Source organism: Alternaria incomplexa, assembly GCF_024043165.1.
Source record: "Alternaria incomplexa strain BMP 0042 chromosome Unknown scaffold_14, whole genome shotgun sequence".
Taxonomy (NCBI): Eukaryota; Fungi; Ascomycota; class Dothideomycetes; order Pleosporales; family Pleosporaceae; genus Alternaria; species Alternaria incomplexa.
Window position 1 is genome coordinate 43536 of NW_026249863.1, and position 15393 is coordinate 58928.

The following is a 15393-nucleotide window of genomic DNA, read 5'->3' on the forward strand; positions in this document are numbered from 1 at the left end:
ACAGCTTCAACCCACGCCGTTTGACCACATTACTAGCTGAGTTGTGTAGGTAGGGACGGAAACCACCGCTCCAGCTCACACCGCCTAGCCGCCGGCATGACTTCGTCTTTGTCTCTATGAAATGCTTGACTTCGGACCATGAGGACAAAAGACCAATGTGACTGGGTGATGATACAAAATCCCGCAAAGGCCATCGCTGCAACTATCTATATCAGGCCTACCTCGTACGAGAGAACGCTAACCAGGTCTAGAGACTACATTAACATGGGAATATGCGAAGTAGGCAACCTAATGTTGAGGTAGGCTCTATAAGAAATTCAGGTTTTGTTTTAGGTTGACGTGGACACGTATCATTGTCGCGCCAATATCACTGATACAAACAGCCATGTTGCGGTCACATCAAAATACAGGTAAAGTACATAAACCGAACAGCACGGGACTATTCTTCACGCGCTCAGTGGTAGGTAGCCTCTCAAGCTCTGCGTTTTCTCCTTCAACGATGCCCTACCCAGCGATAACTCTGTCCGCCCTTTCACAACTAGTAGCCTCGCCAATGTGTCTCTACAATATGCCTCTCCACAAAGTGACTTCTCCAATTGCCAAACCTTCTCACATCACTCTCACAATCTCTCACGAAACATCTGTCGTGTTTTTTCATGTCTGCATGCCACACCACACTGTCGCGCCTCAGACAGACCCTGCATTTCTCACAACCGATTGGAAACTCATGTTGATGACGTTCCAGCTGGTAGCGACTGGGAAACCATTGATTACAGACGGGGCATTGTTCGCGGTCGAGGTTTGGCTGGGCTGAAAAGGAGTATGTACCCGTGGGTGTGTTGACTGAGAACTCTGCCATCGAGAGAGCATGGGTGTCGCTCGAAGTCTCAAGCACTTGGACGACAGACTGTGCTAGGTTGTTCGATTGTGCATTGGTGATGTAGCCGTTTCCATGATTCGAGTAGCGTACTAGAGCCCTGCCAGGGTCGTAGCGCGCGAATAGATTGTCGTCGTCTGGAAAATGAGCATGACGATGACGAGCGCGGGCGCCGATATGACGATGTCCGCTACTGACGGAATCACTGTTGTAGGCGTATGCTCGTGTAGTAGAACGATGTCGCGCGCATCTGGTTCCGGTGCCTCTATGCCAGTCGTCGCATGTGCACAGCGGCATGTTGAATCGACTTGAAATGTGGCAGGCTAGATCAGAAAGAAGGTGGATTCGGGCAGCGAAACTATATCATGATACAGCCTTTGAGATTTACAAACCACCAGGCTGCATACACGAGTGGTCTTGATGGCGTGCAGGTTCACCGGATGAGACGGGCCCAATCGCAGACGGGGCGGCAGGGCAAAGCCAATGGATGAGAACAAAAAAAAATGCATATCGACAGTGAGATAATAGAGAGAGACGGTCTGCTCACCGGTTTGCAAAGAGATAAGATCAGGCAACGTGGTTGCTGATTTTGTAGTCCAGCCTTGCGCGATATCGAGATATGGCTAATGTGTTAGCGGTAAAAAGCTTCAAGGACTATAGACAGCAGCAGCGTAGTTGTATGAGTAACAGAAGCAGAATTCAAAACCTCGGACATTGGGAGCCAGTCTAAGCTATGATTAGACGATGTCGTCTTTTGTTGATGGTGGACTGTGTTGTTTCCCTGAGAGGAGCGATGTTAATTCCTGGGATGTCGTACATGCCCTAGTTCTGCCCGATTGCGATCTTCTCCACAGAGATGACAAACAGAAAGTGTCGTTGAAGCATGAACTTGCGGTGCTCTCCTAGCTAGGTAGCAACATTGTAGAGGAAGGTGTAGGCACGTGCCCAGGCGACGAGGGTGAGTCTGGCGCTAGCGGGGAAGTTCTTGGCGCTCTACGAATTTCAAGAGATGGAGCTCTAGCTACGCGACCAACTTTGGCAACTCCGCGCAAAACACTGAACGATACCCAGGCTCGCAGCGAATCTCTTAAACCGCTTTCTCAACATAATACACACCACAGACTACCGCCAACATGAGGTTAACAACAGACCTCATCAACAATTCCCTGTCCTTCATCAACTGTCTCACGGAGCGCGAGCTCGATCTGCGAGGTGCGTTGAAAAGAGCAGATGCTACACTTGAGAGCTGAGTTGATATCAATATCGTATAATCTAGGTCACAAGATTTCCGCGATTGAGAACATGGGAGCAGCGCGAGTGAGTTGCATCATTGCTCCGAACATAAATCGCCATATTGACAGGGTGACAGGACAACGACGCCATAGATCTCACCGACAACGACATCGCACAGCTCGGCAACTTCCCACTCCAACCCCGTCTCCGAACGCTCTTCCTCGCGCAAAACCGCATCTCCAACATCCAACCCAACCTCTCGTCGAGCATACCAAACCTGCGCACACTGGTCCTTACCAAGAACAGGATCGCAGAGCTGGCCGACTTGGATCCGCTGGCGGGTTTCAAGCAACTGGTTTACCTGTCATTGATGGGGAACCCTGTCACAAGCAAAGAGGTATGTGCCTGACCTTGTTGAGCCATGAACCTTTGAGCCTAATGGTGCAAGCAAACTTGAGCCTGGGGATCGGAAACGGTGCAGGGTGAGCCACTCGTTGCGATTTGGCCGGCTCAGGATCGCATGATGGAGGCTATTATGCGCAGCATGCTAACATCACATAGAACTACCGGTATTGGGTCATCTGGCGCTGTCCGACTGTGCGCTTCCTAGACTTCAGCAAGGTGCGGGATATTGAGCGAAAGAAGGCCAAGGAACTGTTCGGAACTGTCGACGAGCCTACAGAACTTGCAAACCAGGTTCGTATAACGACTGTCTTCAAGTTTCATCTGACTAACTCTCCCAGATCTCGAGCAACAAGTCCAAGGGCTTCGTCGTCCCCTCGTACGCGAACGGTGCCGACTCGGGCAAGGAGCGCATCTACACCGACGAAGAGAAGAAGCGCATGCGCGCTGCCATCCTCAACGCAAGCAGCTTGGCCGAGATGGCGAGGCTGGAGAAGGACTTTGCGGAAGGTCGGATACCAGCGCATATTCTCGAGGGAGGAGACCCCATGGAGACATAGGCGCTGTACTGTCCGGAAATCTCGATGAGGGTCAAAACGCACGCACGATGACGGTATCACATCTCACGACTGTGCAAAGCCCTGCGCGTGCACGAGCAAGAGGGGGCACGCAAGCACAGTATCGCATGGGAGGATTCTGCACGCACTGCATGAGGCTTCGAAGGAACACGGCAGCGTGCAATGGTTATAGGGAAGAGCTGGTGATGCCAACAGTGATCAGAGCACGGCACTGAAGCGCTTGAGTCGGAAGTAGATTGATCTGTAAGAATTGAAACAGACTGCTTTGCGCCAGAAGGCGTTTCCCACCCATGGTATCGTAGTAATATACTCAGAACGCCGTGATGCCGTGTACCATCGTATCTCGAGCCTACATTATCCTGCCGTCCAGAGAAGGCATGTCCTGACGGCTTCCTTGCTACCACCCTCTTCCCCTGCCACCGCGTCCTCCTCTGCCACCACCGCCTTGATGACCCTGCTGGAAACCTCCGCCTTGCTGACCTCCAGGTCCGCCGGGGAAGCCACCCATGCCTTGGCCTGCCATCTGCATGAAAGACGCAAAATCCATCTGACTGGGATCCATGCCTTGCTGCATCATCTCTTGCATCATCATCTGCATTTGCTGTTCGTTCATGCCTCCAGGTCCCATAGCACCGCCGCCGCCGCCACCGCCGCCGCCTCCTCCCGGGCCTGTCGGCGGCGCACCACCTGGCCCCCCATTGCCCTGCGGACCACCGCCCATGCCAGGCATTCCAGGCATACCGGGCATCGGTGCGCCGCCCATCATAGCCTGCATTTGTGCCATGTCGTTCTTCTGACCCTGCAGAGTGTTGGCCATACTGACTTGTCTTTGGCGATACAACTCCCACGTGAACTCGTCGAAGCCATAGTTGAAGTAGTCCGACTGGTCTTCACCAGGTCGACGCCAGATCTTTTGCTCTTCCGCTAAATCGGCATCGATGTCTACGCTGAGAATCTCTTTGCCTTGTGGTGGGTAGACGGGGTTCCCGTTGACATCGATGGTCGAGGTGCGCTGCGCGGGGAAGGCGGTGCCCGAGAGGGCTGAGGCGGACAATTGAGGGACAGTGCCGCCACTTGTGGGGACGGTCTTTGGAGGTACTTGTTGCGAGGGCGTGGTCGAAGAGGTGGGTGGTGCTTCGATCTTTATGGCTTTGGATTCTTGGGGTGCTTGCGCGCTGGACCGGCGTGTCAGTAGCTGTAGTGATAGCAGGAATCTGAAGCTCGGAGCTCAATAGAAGCTTACGCTGTGGGTTTGGGGGCTACTGGCGCCTTGTCAATGATGATCTCGATGTCCTACAGCTTCGTTAGAACTGGCGCGAGCTCTTCGTGGGTTTCTTGTTCGGCATACCGAGTCGCTGTCTTCTTCATCGCCCGACTCTTCGTCCATTGGCTCATCGCCGCTGGAGTTGTCCTCCTCTTTCTTTGCGTCGTTGGTCTGCTGCGCGGCTGTCTCGTCGCCATAGAGATCGTCGTCGGATTCGTCTGCCATGGTGCCGTGATTTTCGATCCACCAGTCAAAAGGCGCGCCTGTAACAATTGAGTCCTTCCTCCAAGGGATCACTATGTATCCAGCTCTTTCAAGTGCGCGCAGGAGAGACCGGGCGTTCGCGACTCTCTCGCTCTTCTTTGCACGATTTCTGCTGTTGGCGGTGACTTGACGTGTGGGATCCGTGAGCTACACGAGTTTTGTACGTAGGCCTTTGGTAATGAACTTCAGCTTCTTTGAGTTGCTGGATAAGGGAATGATTAGCCGAGTAGACTGCACGCGTTCTGGCCTGTGCTGTTCCTGGCGCGCCGCCAAACAAACGCAGGCGTTGTCCTTGACCTACCGACCCATCTTGTGCACTTCCACATACGCGCATCTCCACGCGCCATCCTTTTCGACGCTGGCCAGAATTGCCTCAAGCTTCTTGGCGGAGAAACCTCGAGTATTGTATCGACTTAGCTCCTGCGCATTCATCGCGAACGACTGTATGCACACGGCGCATTAGACCAAGGACAACGAAGAAGACTAGAACAAAATGGCGGGCTTTGGGCGATCAAACTCGCTGAGTATCAATACTGGCGGTGGTGGTGGTCTCTTGTACGTCTTCCCGCATCTTGTGTCAAGCGCTCTGCCGGGTATCTACCCTTGCTACTACCATTTCGAGTGCACGCGATGCAGTCTATATGGCAATTACGACTGGTTGAAGCAGTAGACTGACGATACCAGTGGCAATAATGCAAACCAAGGCCAGCAGGACAGCCAGCCACAGAGCAGCGGCGGGCTCTTTGGGTCTGCCCAGCAACCCCAACAAGCACAGTCGGGCTCGCTCTTCGGCGGTCAGGCTCAGGCTCAGACTTCGCAGCACGCAAGCGGAGGCCTGTTTGGCAACCTGAACAAGCCTGCGACAACGGCGCCTGCGAGCGGAGGGCTCTTCGGCTCTTCCACCGCGCAATCAACACAACCACAGAGCGGAGGCCTCTTCGGCGGCGCATTAGGCGGAACCTCACAGAGCCAGCCCCAAAGCACACCCCAATCCGGTGGCCTCTTCGGCGGCGCTCAGTCGAAGCCATCACTGTTGTAAGTGACCATGGCTGCTCGCGGTGACACAAGCTAACTGAAAGTCCTAGCGCCTCGTCCACACAGCAGACAACAACACCCTCCTTGTTCGGGAACAACACCTCCACCCAGCAAAATCAAACATCCGCCCCTTCGCTCTTCGGTTCGACTCAACAGCAAGCCCAGCCCCAGCAGCAGAATACTTTGTTCGGTGGCAGTATGAACACACAGAACAGATCGAATACGCTCGGTGGCTCTACTTTAGGAGGGAACCAGATGGCATCAAGCGCGCAGCCCGTTCAGATGACCCTCGACTCGATACGAGGAACCACGCGTTTCAACGACCTGCACCCCGAACTGCAAAACATTATCCAGCAGTTCGATGAGGGCATCCAGCGCAAGGTCAACTTCTGCAGCCAGATTCGCGAGGCCCTCCCTGGCAGCGAGAAAGAGATCGACACCATTGCGCCTGACGTGGCCTACATCGAGACCTTCCTTTCCACCGTAGAAGTCGGCCTGGATAACGATTCCGCCAACATTGCGCACCTCAAAAGCCTCGTCAAGAAGGATGCCGACGACGCGACTCTCAGCTTCCGTGCCATTGAGAACCAGCGACTACCGGCGCAGTTCCACTACCGCAACAACGCCAACCTCACAGCGTCAAGCGCAAAGGCTCCTGCGACCAGTGCTCTGGACGATGACGACCCGACGAAGCCTGTCGACCTCATGGGTTACTTCAACCGCCGCACCGATGAGCTCGGCCGTACTCTAGACGTTTACCAGCGCCAGATTCGCGAGATCGAGACGCACCTACGAACGATGGAGGCCGGCACTGTGGAGAAGGCTCAGCAATTGACCGGCAGTCGAAGCGCACCACGCGACCAGCGTCGTGAGCTGGTGGAAGCGCTCAAGGCCATTGAGGGCGCCATTCTCGACTCGGCGAAGAAGGTTGGACAGGTCAGGGACGAAGTGACGAAGCAGACGTTGGGAAATGTCGGTGCCGCCCTGCTCTAAGGTGCATCGTGAAACAATGATTCGTTCTCGGAGTTTGTAGCATTGAGAATTTGGGAAGGTCACTTCGTTTACAACGGCTCAGGCGCAACGATTTCCTGGACGGCATCTCACACATGTACATATTTGGACGAACTTGCAAAAGCACTAGATACCCCCGAATTCTGGGTCTTCCTCCCTATGTGATTGTTTATTCAATATCCCGGGCCTTGCTGAATGTCTTGGTGATCCTACACTGTGATTGCTCATGTCGTACTAAGGCGGAATTCCATCGCGAGGCGCTTTGTCACGCCAAACGTTAGTCAAGCTTTTCAATGCTGAGTAAAGTCCACCCTTGGAACACGCGCCCCACCAAATCGGAACCAGAGGAAGCTATGACGTCTCCACCATCGTCCAGCTGCTTGCTTTCAATGACAGCTATATAGCTGCAACGCATCTCTGGAAGTTCATATTGCTGTTCTATGTTCTCACGCGCTTTGCGACTCAGGACAAGTACAAAGTGTTCTCCAATCTCAATAAGATATTCACGGTCATTCTCCACTACATCAAGTCGCGCAGCCATGGACAAAGCACCACAACAAGACAGTAAGGATGGGAAGGGATCGATCCTTGACTGGGTAAGAGATCTTGAAGTTATTAGCCAGCTTTGCAGACAGGTCCAGTGGATATTGGGTTTTGCACCAGCATACTGACTGCACAATAAGGTCAAACCCGGTGACAAGAGCGGCGAGTTCAAGCGCCAAACATCCGTCTTCAGAAACTGGATCCAGAACAAGCCTGATGCCGAATTCCCACCTGAGAAAGGTCGCTACCATCTCTATGTCTCCTACGCCTGTCCCTGGGCGCACCGCACACTCATCGTGCGCCACCTAAAGGGCCTCGAAGACATCATCTCCTACAACAGCGTCCACTGGCACATGGCGGAGAAGGGCTGGCGATTCGCTGCTTCTGACGAACATGTTTCTGGTAACACCACACCAGACCCGATCCACGAAGGATACACGCATCTACGCGACATCTACTTTGAGCAGAACCCAGACTACGAAGGCCGCTTCACGGTGCCGACGCTGTACGACAAGAAGGCCAAGAAGATCGTCAGCAATGAGAGTGCGGAAATCATAAGGATGATGTACACCGAATTCGACGATCTCGTCGAGGAGAAATACAGGAAGGTAGATCTATTCCCCAAGGACTTTCAGAAGGACATCGAGGCCATGAACGACTGGGTGTACAACGATGTGAACAACGGTGTTTACAAGTCGGGATTCGCTACGTAGGTTACACTAAATCACTCACATGATGTTGAGTAGGATGTACTAATGAGACCGCAGCACGGAGGAGGCATACACAAAGGCCGTGACGCAGCTTTTCAAGTCTCTTGATCGGTTGGAAGAATCCATGGCTCAGTCTTCCACACCATATCTACTGTCAAGCCCGCACGTGACGGAAGCCGATGTCCGCCTTTTCACCACGATCATCCGCTTCGATCCCGTGTACGTTCAGCACTTCAAGTGCAATATCCGCGATATCAGATCGGGATACCCGCACCTTCACAAGTGGATGCGCCATCTGTACTGGGTATGTTTTCCTTAAGCCTCACAGTCCCTCCTTCGAGGATTATTGTCGGCCACTCTTACTGACAGGAACGGAACAGGACTACCCCGCTTTCAAAGAAACCACAGACTTTGAGCACATCAAGAAGCATTACACAAAGAGCCATGGTCAGATCAACAAGTTCCAGATTACGCCCATTGGGCCTTTGCCGGATATCTTTGAGAAGGACGACGAAGTGCCCAGTGTCAAGGCCGCGAAGAAGTAGTTTACGTAGTTGACATGTAATGATATTCTTCCTCTGAAGATCATGTATCTACTGTTTCAGAGCTAGTACCATGCTCGCCGCAGCCAGAGCGCCCATCAGGCCTACAGCCAGTATGACAGCAGCGAACGGCATGAGCGGCGGGCGCATGCTCTTCGACTTCATATTTTTGATTTCCGTTTCTAGTCGTTCAGCTAGCTTCTCTTTCGAGAATTCAGCGATGACTCTTTCCCTACCCCACTTGCCCATCTCTCTGAGCCGTTCTTCGCCCTCGCCATCTTCGAGCGCAATGCGCATAACTTCGGTCCAGTCCTGCACTTTGGTGACGTCTCGCAGCCAACCCGTCTGCCCGCTGATGACGGTCTCGGTAGGCCCGCCCTCGTTGGCAGCCAGGACCGGTGTGCCTACTAACATTGCTTCTAGTGGTACAATGCCGAAGTGTTCATGCAGTGGGGTGTATACGAGGAGGCGCGAGGTAGACAGCAGCGTGGCCTTGAAGGCATTGGGGACGGAGTGGAGGAAGAGGACCGAGATGTCGTCGGGGATGGCCTGGGCAGTAATGACAGTCTTAGCAGTCGCGTGCTTCAGTTTGAGTGAGTCTGCGAGTTCACATAGCTCGGTGTATGTAGAGACGTTCTCGGCTACCCTGGGATCATAGCCGCCTGCGATTACAAGCCGCGCATTCTCGCGTTCTTTGGCCGACAACCCCGCAAATGCTCTGATGGCAAGCGCTACGTCCTTCTTCTTCTCGAAGCGGTTGATGCTGAGGAGCACCTTCTTGTTCTTCCATAGGGGCGTGATTTCCTCGACCGGCTCGCCTGGGTTGATGTCTACACAGGGATATACAACGCCCGGCTCACGATGTTTCAGGGTGGGGAAAGCCTCGCTAAAGATGCTCTTGGTGAAGTTGCTGTTGACGACAATGGTGTCGCTGCACCCTGTACTCCAGCTCTCCAGCCAGTCAAAGGGTCCACGGTACAACGTCTTTAGTAGGCCACCCTTCTTCGCAAGTAGCTTGTCGGGGAAGTGGCAGTAGAAGATGACGCGCGGGCGTGGTTGGAGAAATCGCAGGAGCGGGATGCCGGCGCTGAGCTGGTCGACGAAGAACGAGGAAGGCGCGAGCTTGGGGAGCTCTTCGGTAAACAGGGCGATCTGGAGTATCAAGTGCACCTGGCGCAGGATGGCGCAGAGGATGGCGAAGCGGCCGAGGAAGGCGGCGGGGACGAGGGAGTTGCCGCGCACGCGCACGTCGAGGGTTCCTTTGGATCGCGTCAGGTCTCAGCTGCGAGGCCAGGCAGAAGCGATGCGTGGTTCCGGGGTGCTGAGTAGAGGCTTACCATCGCGCGCCTCATCGAAGCAGTGGGCCGGGTCGCAGTGCGATGTGAAGATGGTCACGTTGTGCCCGCGGTTCTGCAGGCCAACCGCGGCATCGATGACCAAGCGCTCCGCCCCGCCGATGCCCAGGTCGGGGTGGAAGAAGACGACATGCTCTTTCGTGTCCGCCATGCAGGTCGTGTGTTCGCAGAGAGACGACAATTACGTGTTGCCAGGCGCGGCATGGGGTGGGCTGCGGGACACCTTTCCGCTTCGGAACTAGTGCCGAGGCGAGCGCGACAGGTGAAAGATGACCTGGGATGCTGCACCTGACGCGCCCGACGTACATCTCGACAATACCCAGGTGCGTGTTCGGTTTCGTCTGACACAACATCATCTAGCAGTGAATACAGCTTCAACAGCTGCGGCGTGAGATCTGCATCGCCCCTTCCAACATGTTCGTCGCGGCGCCTTGATATAGCTCCACACCCTGGCACCACAACCACGCTCGCACATCAACCACCATCATGGGTCAGGGCTTCTCCCTCACTACGCTTTCGGCTGGCTCGGCCAACATCGACGTGCCCGAGCTGGCTGATCTGCAATATGAGAAATCACTCGGAGCGGCGCGTTTTATGAAAGCCGTGCGCGCCCGCCACAAGGACGGTCTTGTTGTAGCCCGAGTGGTGATGAAGCCTTACGCTCAGTTCGACTTCCAAGAACACGTCAAACGGCTACTCCGTGAGTTTAACAAAGTCACTATTCTCCACACGTAGGACTGACTGACTGTTCCAAGATGAACGCAAAGTGCTCGCTGATGTGCCCAACGCCGTTGCATACCACCGCGTGATCGAGACGGCAGCTTGCGGTTATCTCGTGCGCCAGTATATTCACAGTTCTTTGTACGATCGTTTGAGGTATAATCTGACACTTCACTACCTACACCAATACACTAACGTCTTACAGCACACGTCCATTCTTGGAAGAGATTGAGAAGAAATGGCTTTCTTTTCAGCTCCTTTGCGCCGTGCGAGACTGCCACGCGCGGAACATCTATCATGGTGACATCAAGACCGAAAACGTTCTTGTCACGTCCTGGAACTGGCTGTATCTTGCAGACTTCTCATCATCATACAAGCCAGCACATCTACCCGAAGACAACCCTGCCGACTTCTCCTTCTACTTCGACCTTTCCGGTCGCCGCACTTGCTACCTTGCACCGGAGAGATTCCTAGCTGCTGGACAGCAACCCGAAGGCGAGGGCGATGTCAACTGGGCCATGGATGTTTTCAGTGTCGGCTGCGTCATCGCTGAACTATTCCTGGAAGCCCCCATCTTCTCTCTCAGTCAACTGTTCAAGTACCGACAAGGCGAATACAATCCCGAGCATTCTCATCTCAGCAAGATCCAGGATAGCAGCATACGCGAGTTGATATTACACATGATACAAGTGGATCCCAATTCTCGGATGACTGCCGAAGACTACCTGACACATTGGAAAGGCAAGGTGTTCCCGACTTACTTTTACGGCTTTCTACAACAGTATATGTACTCCATTACCGACCCATCGTCAGGGCGCAAGCCAGTAACCACCGGATCAGAACACCTTGGCGAGCCTGATGAGCGCATAGACCAGATATATAGCGACTACGACAAGATTTCTCACTTGTTGTCCAACGAGGAAGGAAAGGAACTCATCAAACCCGAATTCACCCCTCCAAGACCGCATGCCAAGCTCTTCCCGCTCTTCGTCAACATACCAAATTATCAGCACCAAGCCTCTCCCGCGCGGAGTCTGGCTATCGATGACGGTAATTTGGTTTTTCTAACCATCGTCGTATCTTGTCTGCGAGGAACAGCTAGATCCTCCGCTCGTGTCCGAGGCCTGGAGTTGCTCCTGGCATTCTCCGAACGCTTAACGGATGAAGCAAAGCTGGACCGTGTGATTCCCTACGTCGCTCAATTGCTAGTCGACAAGTCTGAACAGGTCAAGATTGCTGCGTTGCGCACCTTGACACAGATACTCGCCATGGTTCAGGTTGTATCTCCTATCAACGCCTACATCTTCCCGGAATATGTCTTACCCCGTCTAGAGGCATACCTCCCTGACTCTTCTACCAACGTTGGTCCCCTTGTTCGAATGCAGTATGCGTTTTGTATCGGTACTCTAGCAACCACTGCAGCGAGGTATCTGGATATGATCCAGGCTCTGCGCGCAGAGGGGTCGTTACCCAATGCAGATCCCGAAACCGAAGACGACATGTCTTCATCCGCCCACCGGAACCAGTTCGATTCGGATCGTCGCATCCTTGTGGAAGCCTTTGAGAAACACACGAAAGCCCTTCTTACCGATGGCGATGCCTCTGTCCGTCGAGCCATGCTACGTTCTGTCTCTGACTTGTGTGTTTTTTTTGGAAGCCCACGGGCCAACGACGTCGTTCTTAGTCATCTTAACACGTACCTGAACGACCCAGATTGGATGCTCAAGTGTGCCTTCTTTGAAGGTATCGTCGGCGTTGCCGTTTTTGTTGGCGGTGCTAGCTTGGAAGGTTACATTCTACCGCTCATGGTTCAGGCCCTAACAGATCCGGAAGAGTTTGTGGTGGAAAAGACCATTAGAGCGCTTTCATCCATGGCAGAGCTTGGTCTATTTCAGCGGTCCAAGACATGGGAACTGGTGGATATACTTGCACGCCTCACAATGCATCCTAACTTATGGATTCGAGAGGCAGCCGCACAGTTTATCTCAGCTGCTTCCCGATATCTTTCGGTCGCCGATACGCACAGCATTCTGGTCAATCTCATTCGACCTTACCTTAAAGTCATACCCTCTGAGTTCTCTGAAGTACGGATTTTGGAGTCGTTAAAGCCACCCATGTCACGGTTGCTTTTAGATATGACCTCGAACTGGGCGCTGCAGGCTCAGAAGGGTCAATTTTGGGTTGCAGCCAGGCAGCAGCAGACCTTCACCTTTGGGTCATCAGAGGATAGCTTACCTACAATCTCTGGGCGCGAACTAGACCAAAAGATACTACAGCGGCTACCAAAAAACGAAGAGGACGACCTATGGTTACGAAAACTCCGCAACGCCGGTATGACAGCAGAAGACGATTTCAAGCTTGTTGCTCTACGGGAGTTCATTTGGAGAGTGAGCAATCGCCGACGCTCTGATGGTCTCGCCGCTCCGACCACCAAGTTCAACAGCGTTGTCGTACTGAATGACCTTGGTATTAAGGCTCAGACAGTGCTCTTTGATGAAGACGTCCGTCAGGTCATGGAACAAACTAGGAAACCCAGCGCTCCAGAGGAGCACATTCAACCTCGAACGATCAAGGACGCTCTGCTGGATGCATCAACTACGGAGGCTAATGGGCTAGCCGAGCATTTTGAAAGTCAAGCTGGGCGACTGATACGCGAAGAGAGGGGTATCACGATCCCATTGCGATCGAAAATGTCTTCTTCCAACGAGGTACATTCCAACATTGGCTCACCACCTTCCGAGACAGACATGCGGAGAAGGTCATTGCAGATCACGCGGCCATCTCTTTCTCCATCCAATTCTGTCGGCTCAACAGATTTATCCAGCAGCCTTCGCCATCGTAGTAGTGCTTTGGGACTGCTCGGCAAAGGAGAAAACAAAGCCTTGGCTGAGATTGGTACCACATCTGCCAACGCGTTCGGGAAGGTCGACGGTACTCATGTTCGAGACTCCTCTCGATCGCGACCTCCCAACTCCCCTCTCGCTACAGAACGGTACGACCGTAGTCCAATGAGAGTTCGATTCAGGAATGCACATAACTATACAGGTAACGATCCGGCGATTCTCAAGCTATTAGACTCCATGCTTCTTGAGCGCTTCCCTACGGATGAGATCGAGTTTGGCCCTCGCATACAATCTCCAATTAGGCGGCAGCCCATCAGGTACAAAGACGCTCATCAGTCGCCAGCCGGCATACCGTGGAGACCGGAAGGCACTTTGGTGGCGAGCTTTGGCGAGCATACTGCTGCAGTGACGCGCATCTTGGTCTCGCCTGACCAAGCTTTCTTCATCAGTGGGTCAGACGACGGGACTGTGAAGATTTGGGATACGTCACGTCTCGAGCGCAACATTACCCGGAGATCACGACAGACTTACAGACTGGGTGAGGATGTCAAGGTCACGAGTCTGGTTTTTGTGGAACAGACTTACTCGTTTGTCGCAACGGGTGATGATGGTAGTGTACATGTGGTCCGCGTGGACTACATCCAGAGTCATGATGGAAGTGCCAAGTTCGGGCGTCCTCGACTTCTTCGCGAATATCAACTTCCTAAGGGCGACTGTGCAGTGTGGTCGGAACACTACAATGGAGACAACAGATCGGTCCTTTTGTTAGCTACTGATACCTCTAAGGTCATTGCGCTGGATTTGAGGACCATGGAGCTGCTGTACACTCTCAATAATCCTTTGGACCACGGCACCCCTACGTGCTTCTGCGTTGATAAGAGGGCGCATTGGCTACTATTAGGAACCTCCCATGGTGTCCTCGATCTCTGGGACCTTCGGTTCAAGCTTCGCCTCAAGGCTTGGGTATTCCACGGTGCATCGCCGATACACCGCCTCTGTCAGGTCTTCCTCCCCAAGTTGAAGAAGACCCGATTGTATATCAGCGGTGGCAGCGATCAGGGCGAGGTCACTGTGTGGGACTTTGAGAAACACATCTGCAAAGAAGTCTATCGTACGGGACTGTGCAAAGATACTGGAACCAAGAGCACCACCCTCATCGACCTGGACGAGGAGAAAGCTGGTGGCATGCTCGGCCGCTTTTCAACCAGCGTCGAACCGACTGCTAGCTCGACAGCGGACCGCGGCGTTCGTGCACTAGCCATATGCACACAGGCAACGGACGAGAAAGGCGAGTCGAAACATACATTTCTTCTCACAGCAGGCCCCGACTGGAAAGTTCGGTATTGGGACACCAATCGGCCAGAATCATCGACAGTGGTGAGTGGCCTAGAGCCCGACGAAGGTAAACCAGCATATACCGCATCGCAGCCGAGTCCGGATACCATCGTCGTTACGGAGAGATTACAGCAGCCGGCCGGTCAGGTGGGTAATGCAAGGGACAGCCGGGCAAGCACCTCAGCAAAGAAGCCACCAGCCAAATCATCAAGGTCAGGTGCCATCGCGTTGCAGCAGCAGTACTTGCTCAAGGGCCATGTTGATCGTATAATGGACGTGGCCTTGATTGAGCAGCCATACGGCATGGTTATTTCAGCTGACCGATCGGGCGTCATCAATCTATTTATGTAGAGGCTTTCTTCCCTGAATGCAACAGTGCGAAATGGCACCGCCAAGTTTACAGTGCCGGAGTGGTGTCTTAAAGATATAGACGTCGCGAGTGAGTTATGCAAAGTATTGCTTCCGAAGTTGGTTATGGTGACGCGTTAGTGTACAAGCCACGGTTCCGCCCCACCCAGACAGCATCGCTGATCCTTTCCATTCAACACTGGGGAAGTCTCGCAAAGTATTTCCCCAACATTGCTTCGCCATGGGTATGCGAAGCGTACTTCGCGATCGCCGTACTCCGATGCATCCTGGTATCTTATCCCGACACGTGCATACCTCCTTCCCAACGCGTCC

General features: G+C 53.5%; 5 protein-coding genes across 5 annotated transcripts; 3 read left to right on the top strand and 2 right to left on the bottom strand.

Annotated features, from left to right (window-relative positions):
- Positions 1-2010: 2010 nt before the first annotated feature.
- Positions 2011-3072, top strand: J4E90_008735 (uncharacterized protein; the record flags this gene model as incomplete). The annotated part of the gene is made up of 5 exons (XM_051438257.1): positions 2011-2089; positions 2154-2194; positions 2247-2507; positions 2672-2806; positions 2854-3072. 5 exons carry the CDS (start codon positions 2011-2013, stop codon positions 3070-3072), a joined length of 735 nt encoding a protein of 244 aa, XP_051287567.1.
- A 415-nt stretch (positions 3073-3487) lies between these two features.
- Positions 3488-4579, bottom strand: J4E90_008736 (uncharacterized protein; the record flags this gene model as incomplete). Its single annotated transcript, XM_051438258.1, has 3 exons — positions 3488-4265; positions 4334-4383; positions 4439-4579. 3 exons carry the CDS (start codon positions 4577-4579, stop codon positions 3488-3490), a joined length of 969 nt encoding a protein of 322 aa, XP_051287568.1.
- Positions 4580-5111: 532 nt separating this feature from the next.
- On the top strand, positions 5112-8462 carry J4E90_008737 (uncharacterized protein; the record flags this gene model as incomplete). The annotated part of the gene is made up of 6 exons (XM_051438259.1): positions 5112-5173; positions 5303-5653; positions 5704-6589; positions 7348-7916; positions 7975-8221; positions 8298-8462. 6 exons carry the CDS (start codon positions 5112-5114, stop codon positions 8460-8462), a joined length of 2280 nt encoding a protein of 759 aa, XP_051287569.1.
- Positions 8463-8510: 48 nt separating this feature from the next.
- Positions 8511-9965, bottom strand: ALG2 (Alpha-1,3-mannosyltransferase-like protein; the record flags this gene model as incomplete). Its single annotated transcript, XM_051438260.1, has 2 exons — positions 8511-9718; positions 9797-9965. The coding sequence occupies 2 exons, from the start codon at positions 9963-9965 to the stop codon at positions 8511-8513; spliced, it is 1377 nt and encodes a 458-aa protein (XP_051287570.1).
- Positions 9966-10300: 335 nt separating this feature from the next.
- On the top strand, positions 10301-15063 carry J4E90_008739 (uncharacterized protein; the record flags this gene model as incomplete). Its single annotated transcript, XM_051438261.1, has 3 exons — positions 10301-10514; positions 10570-10690; positions 10740-15063. 3 exons carry the CDS (start codon positions 10301-10303, stop codon positions 15061-15063), a joined length of 4659 nt encoding a protein of 1552 aa, XP_051287571.1.
- Positions 15064-15393: the final 330 nt, after the last annotated feature.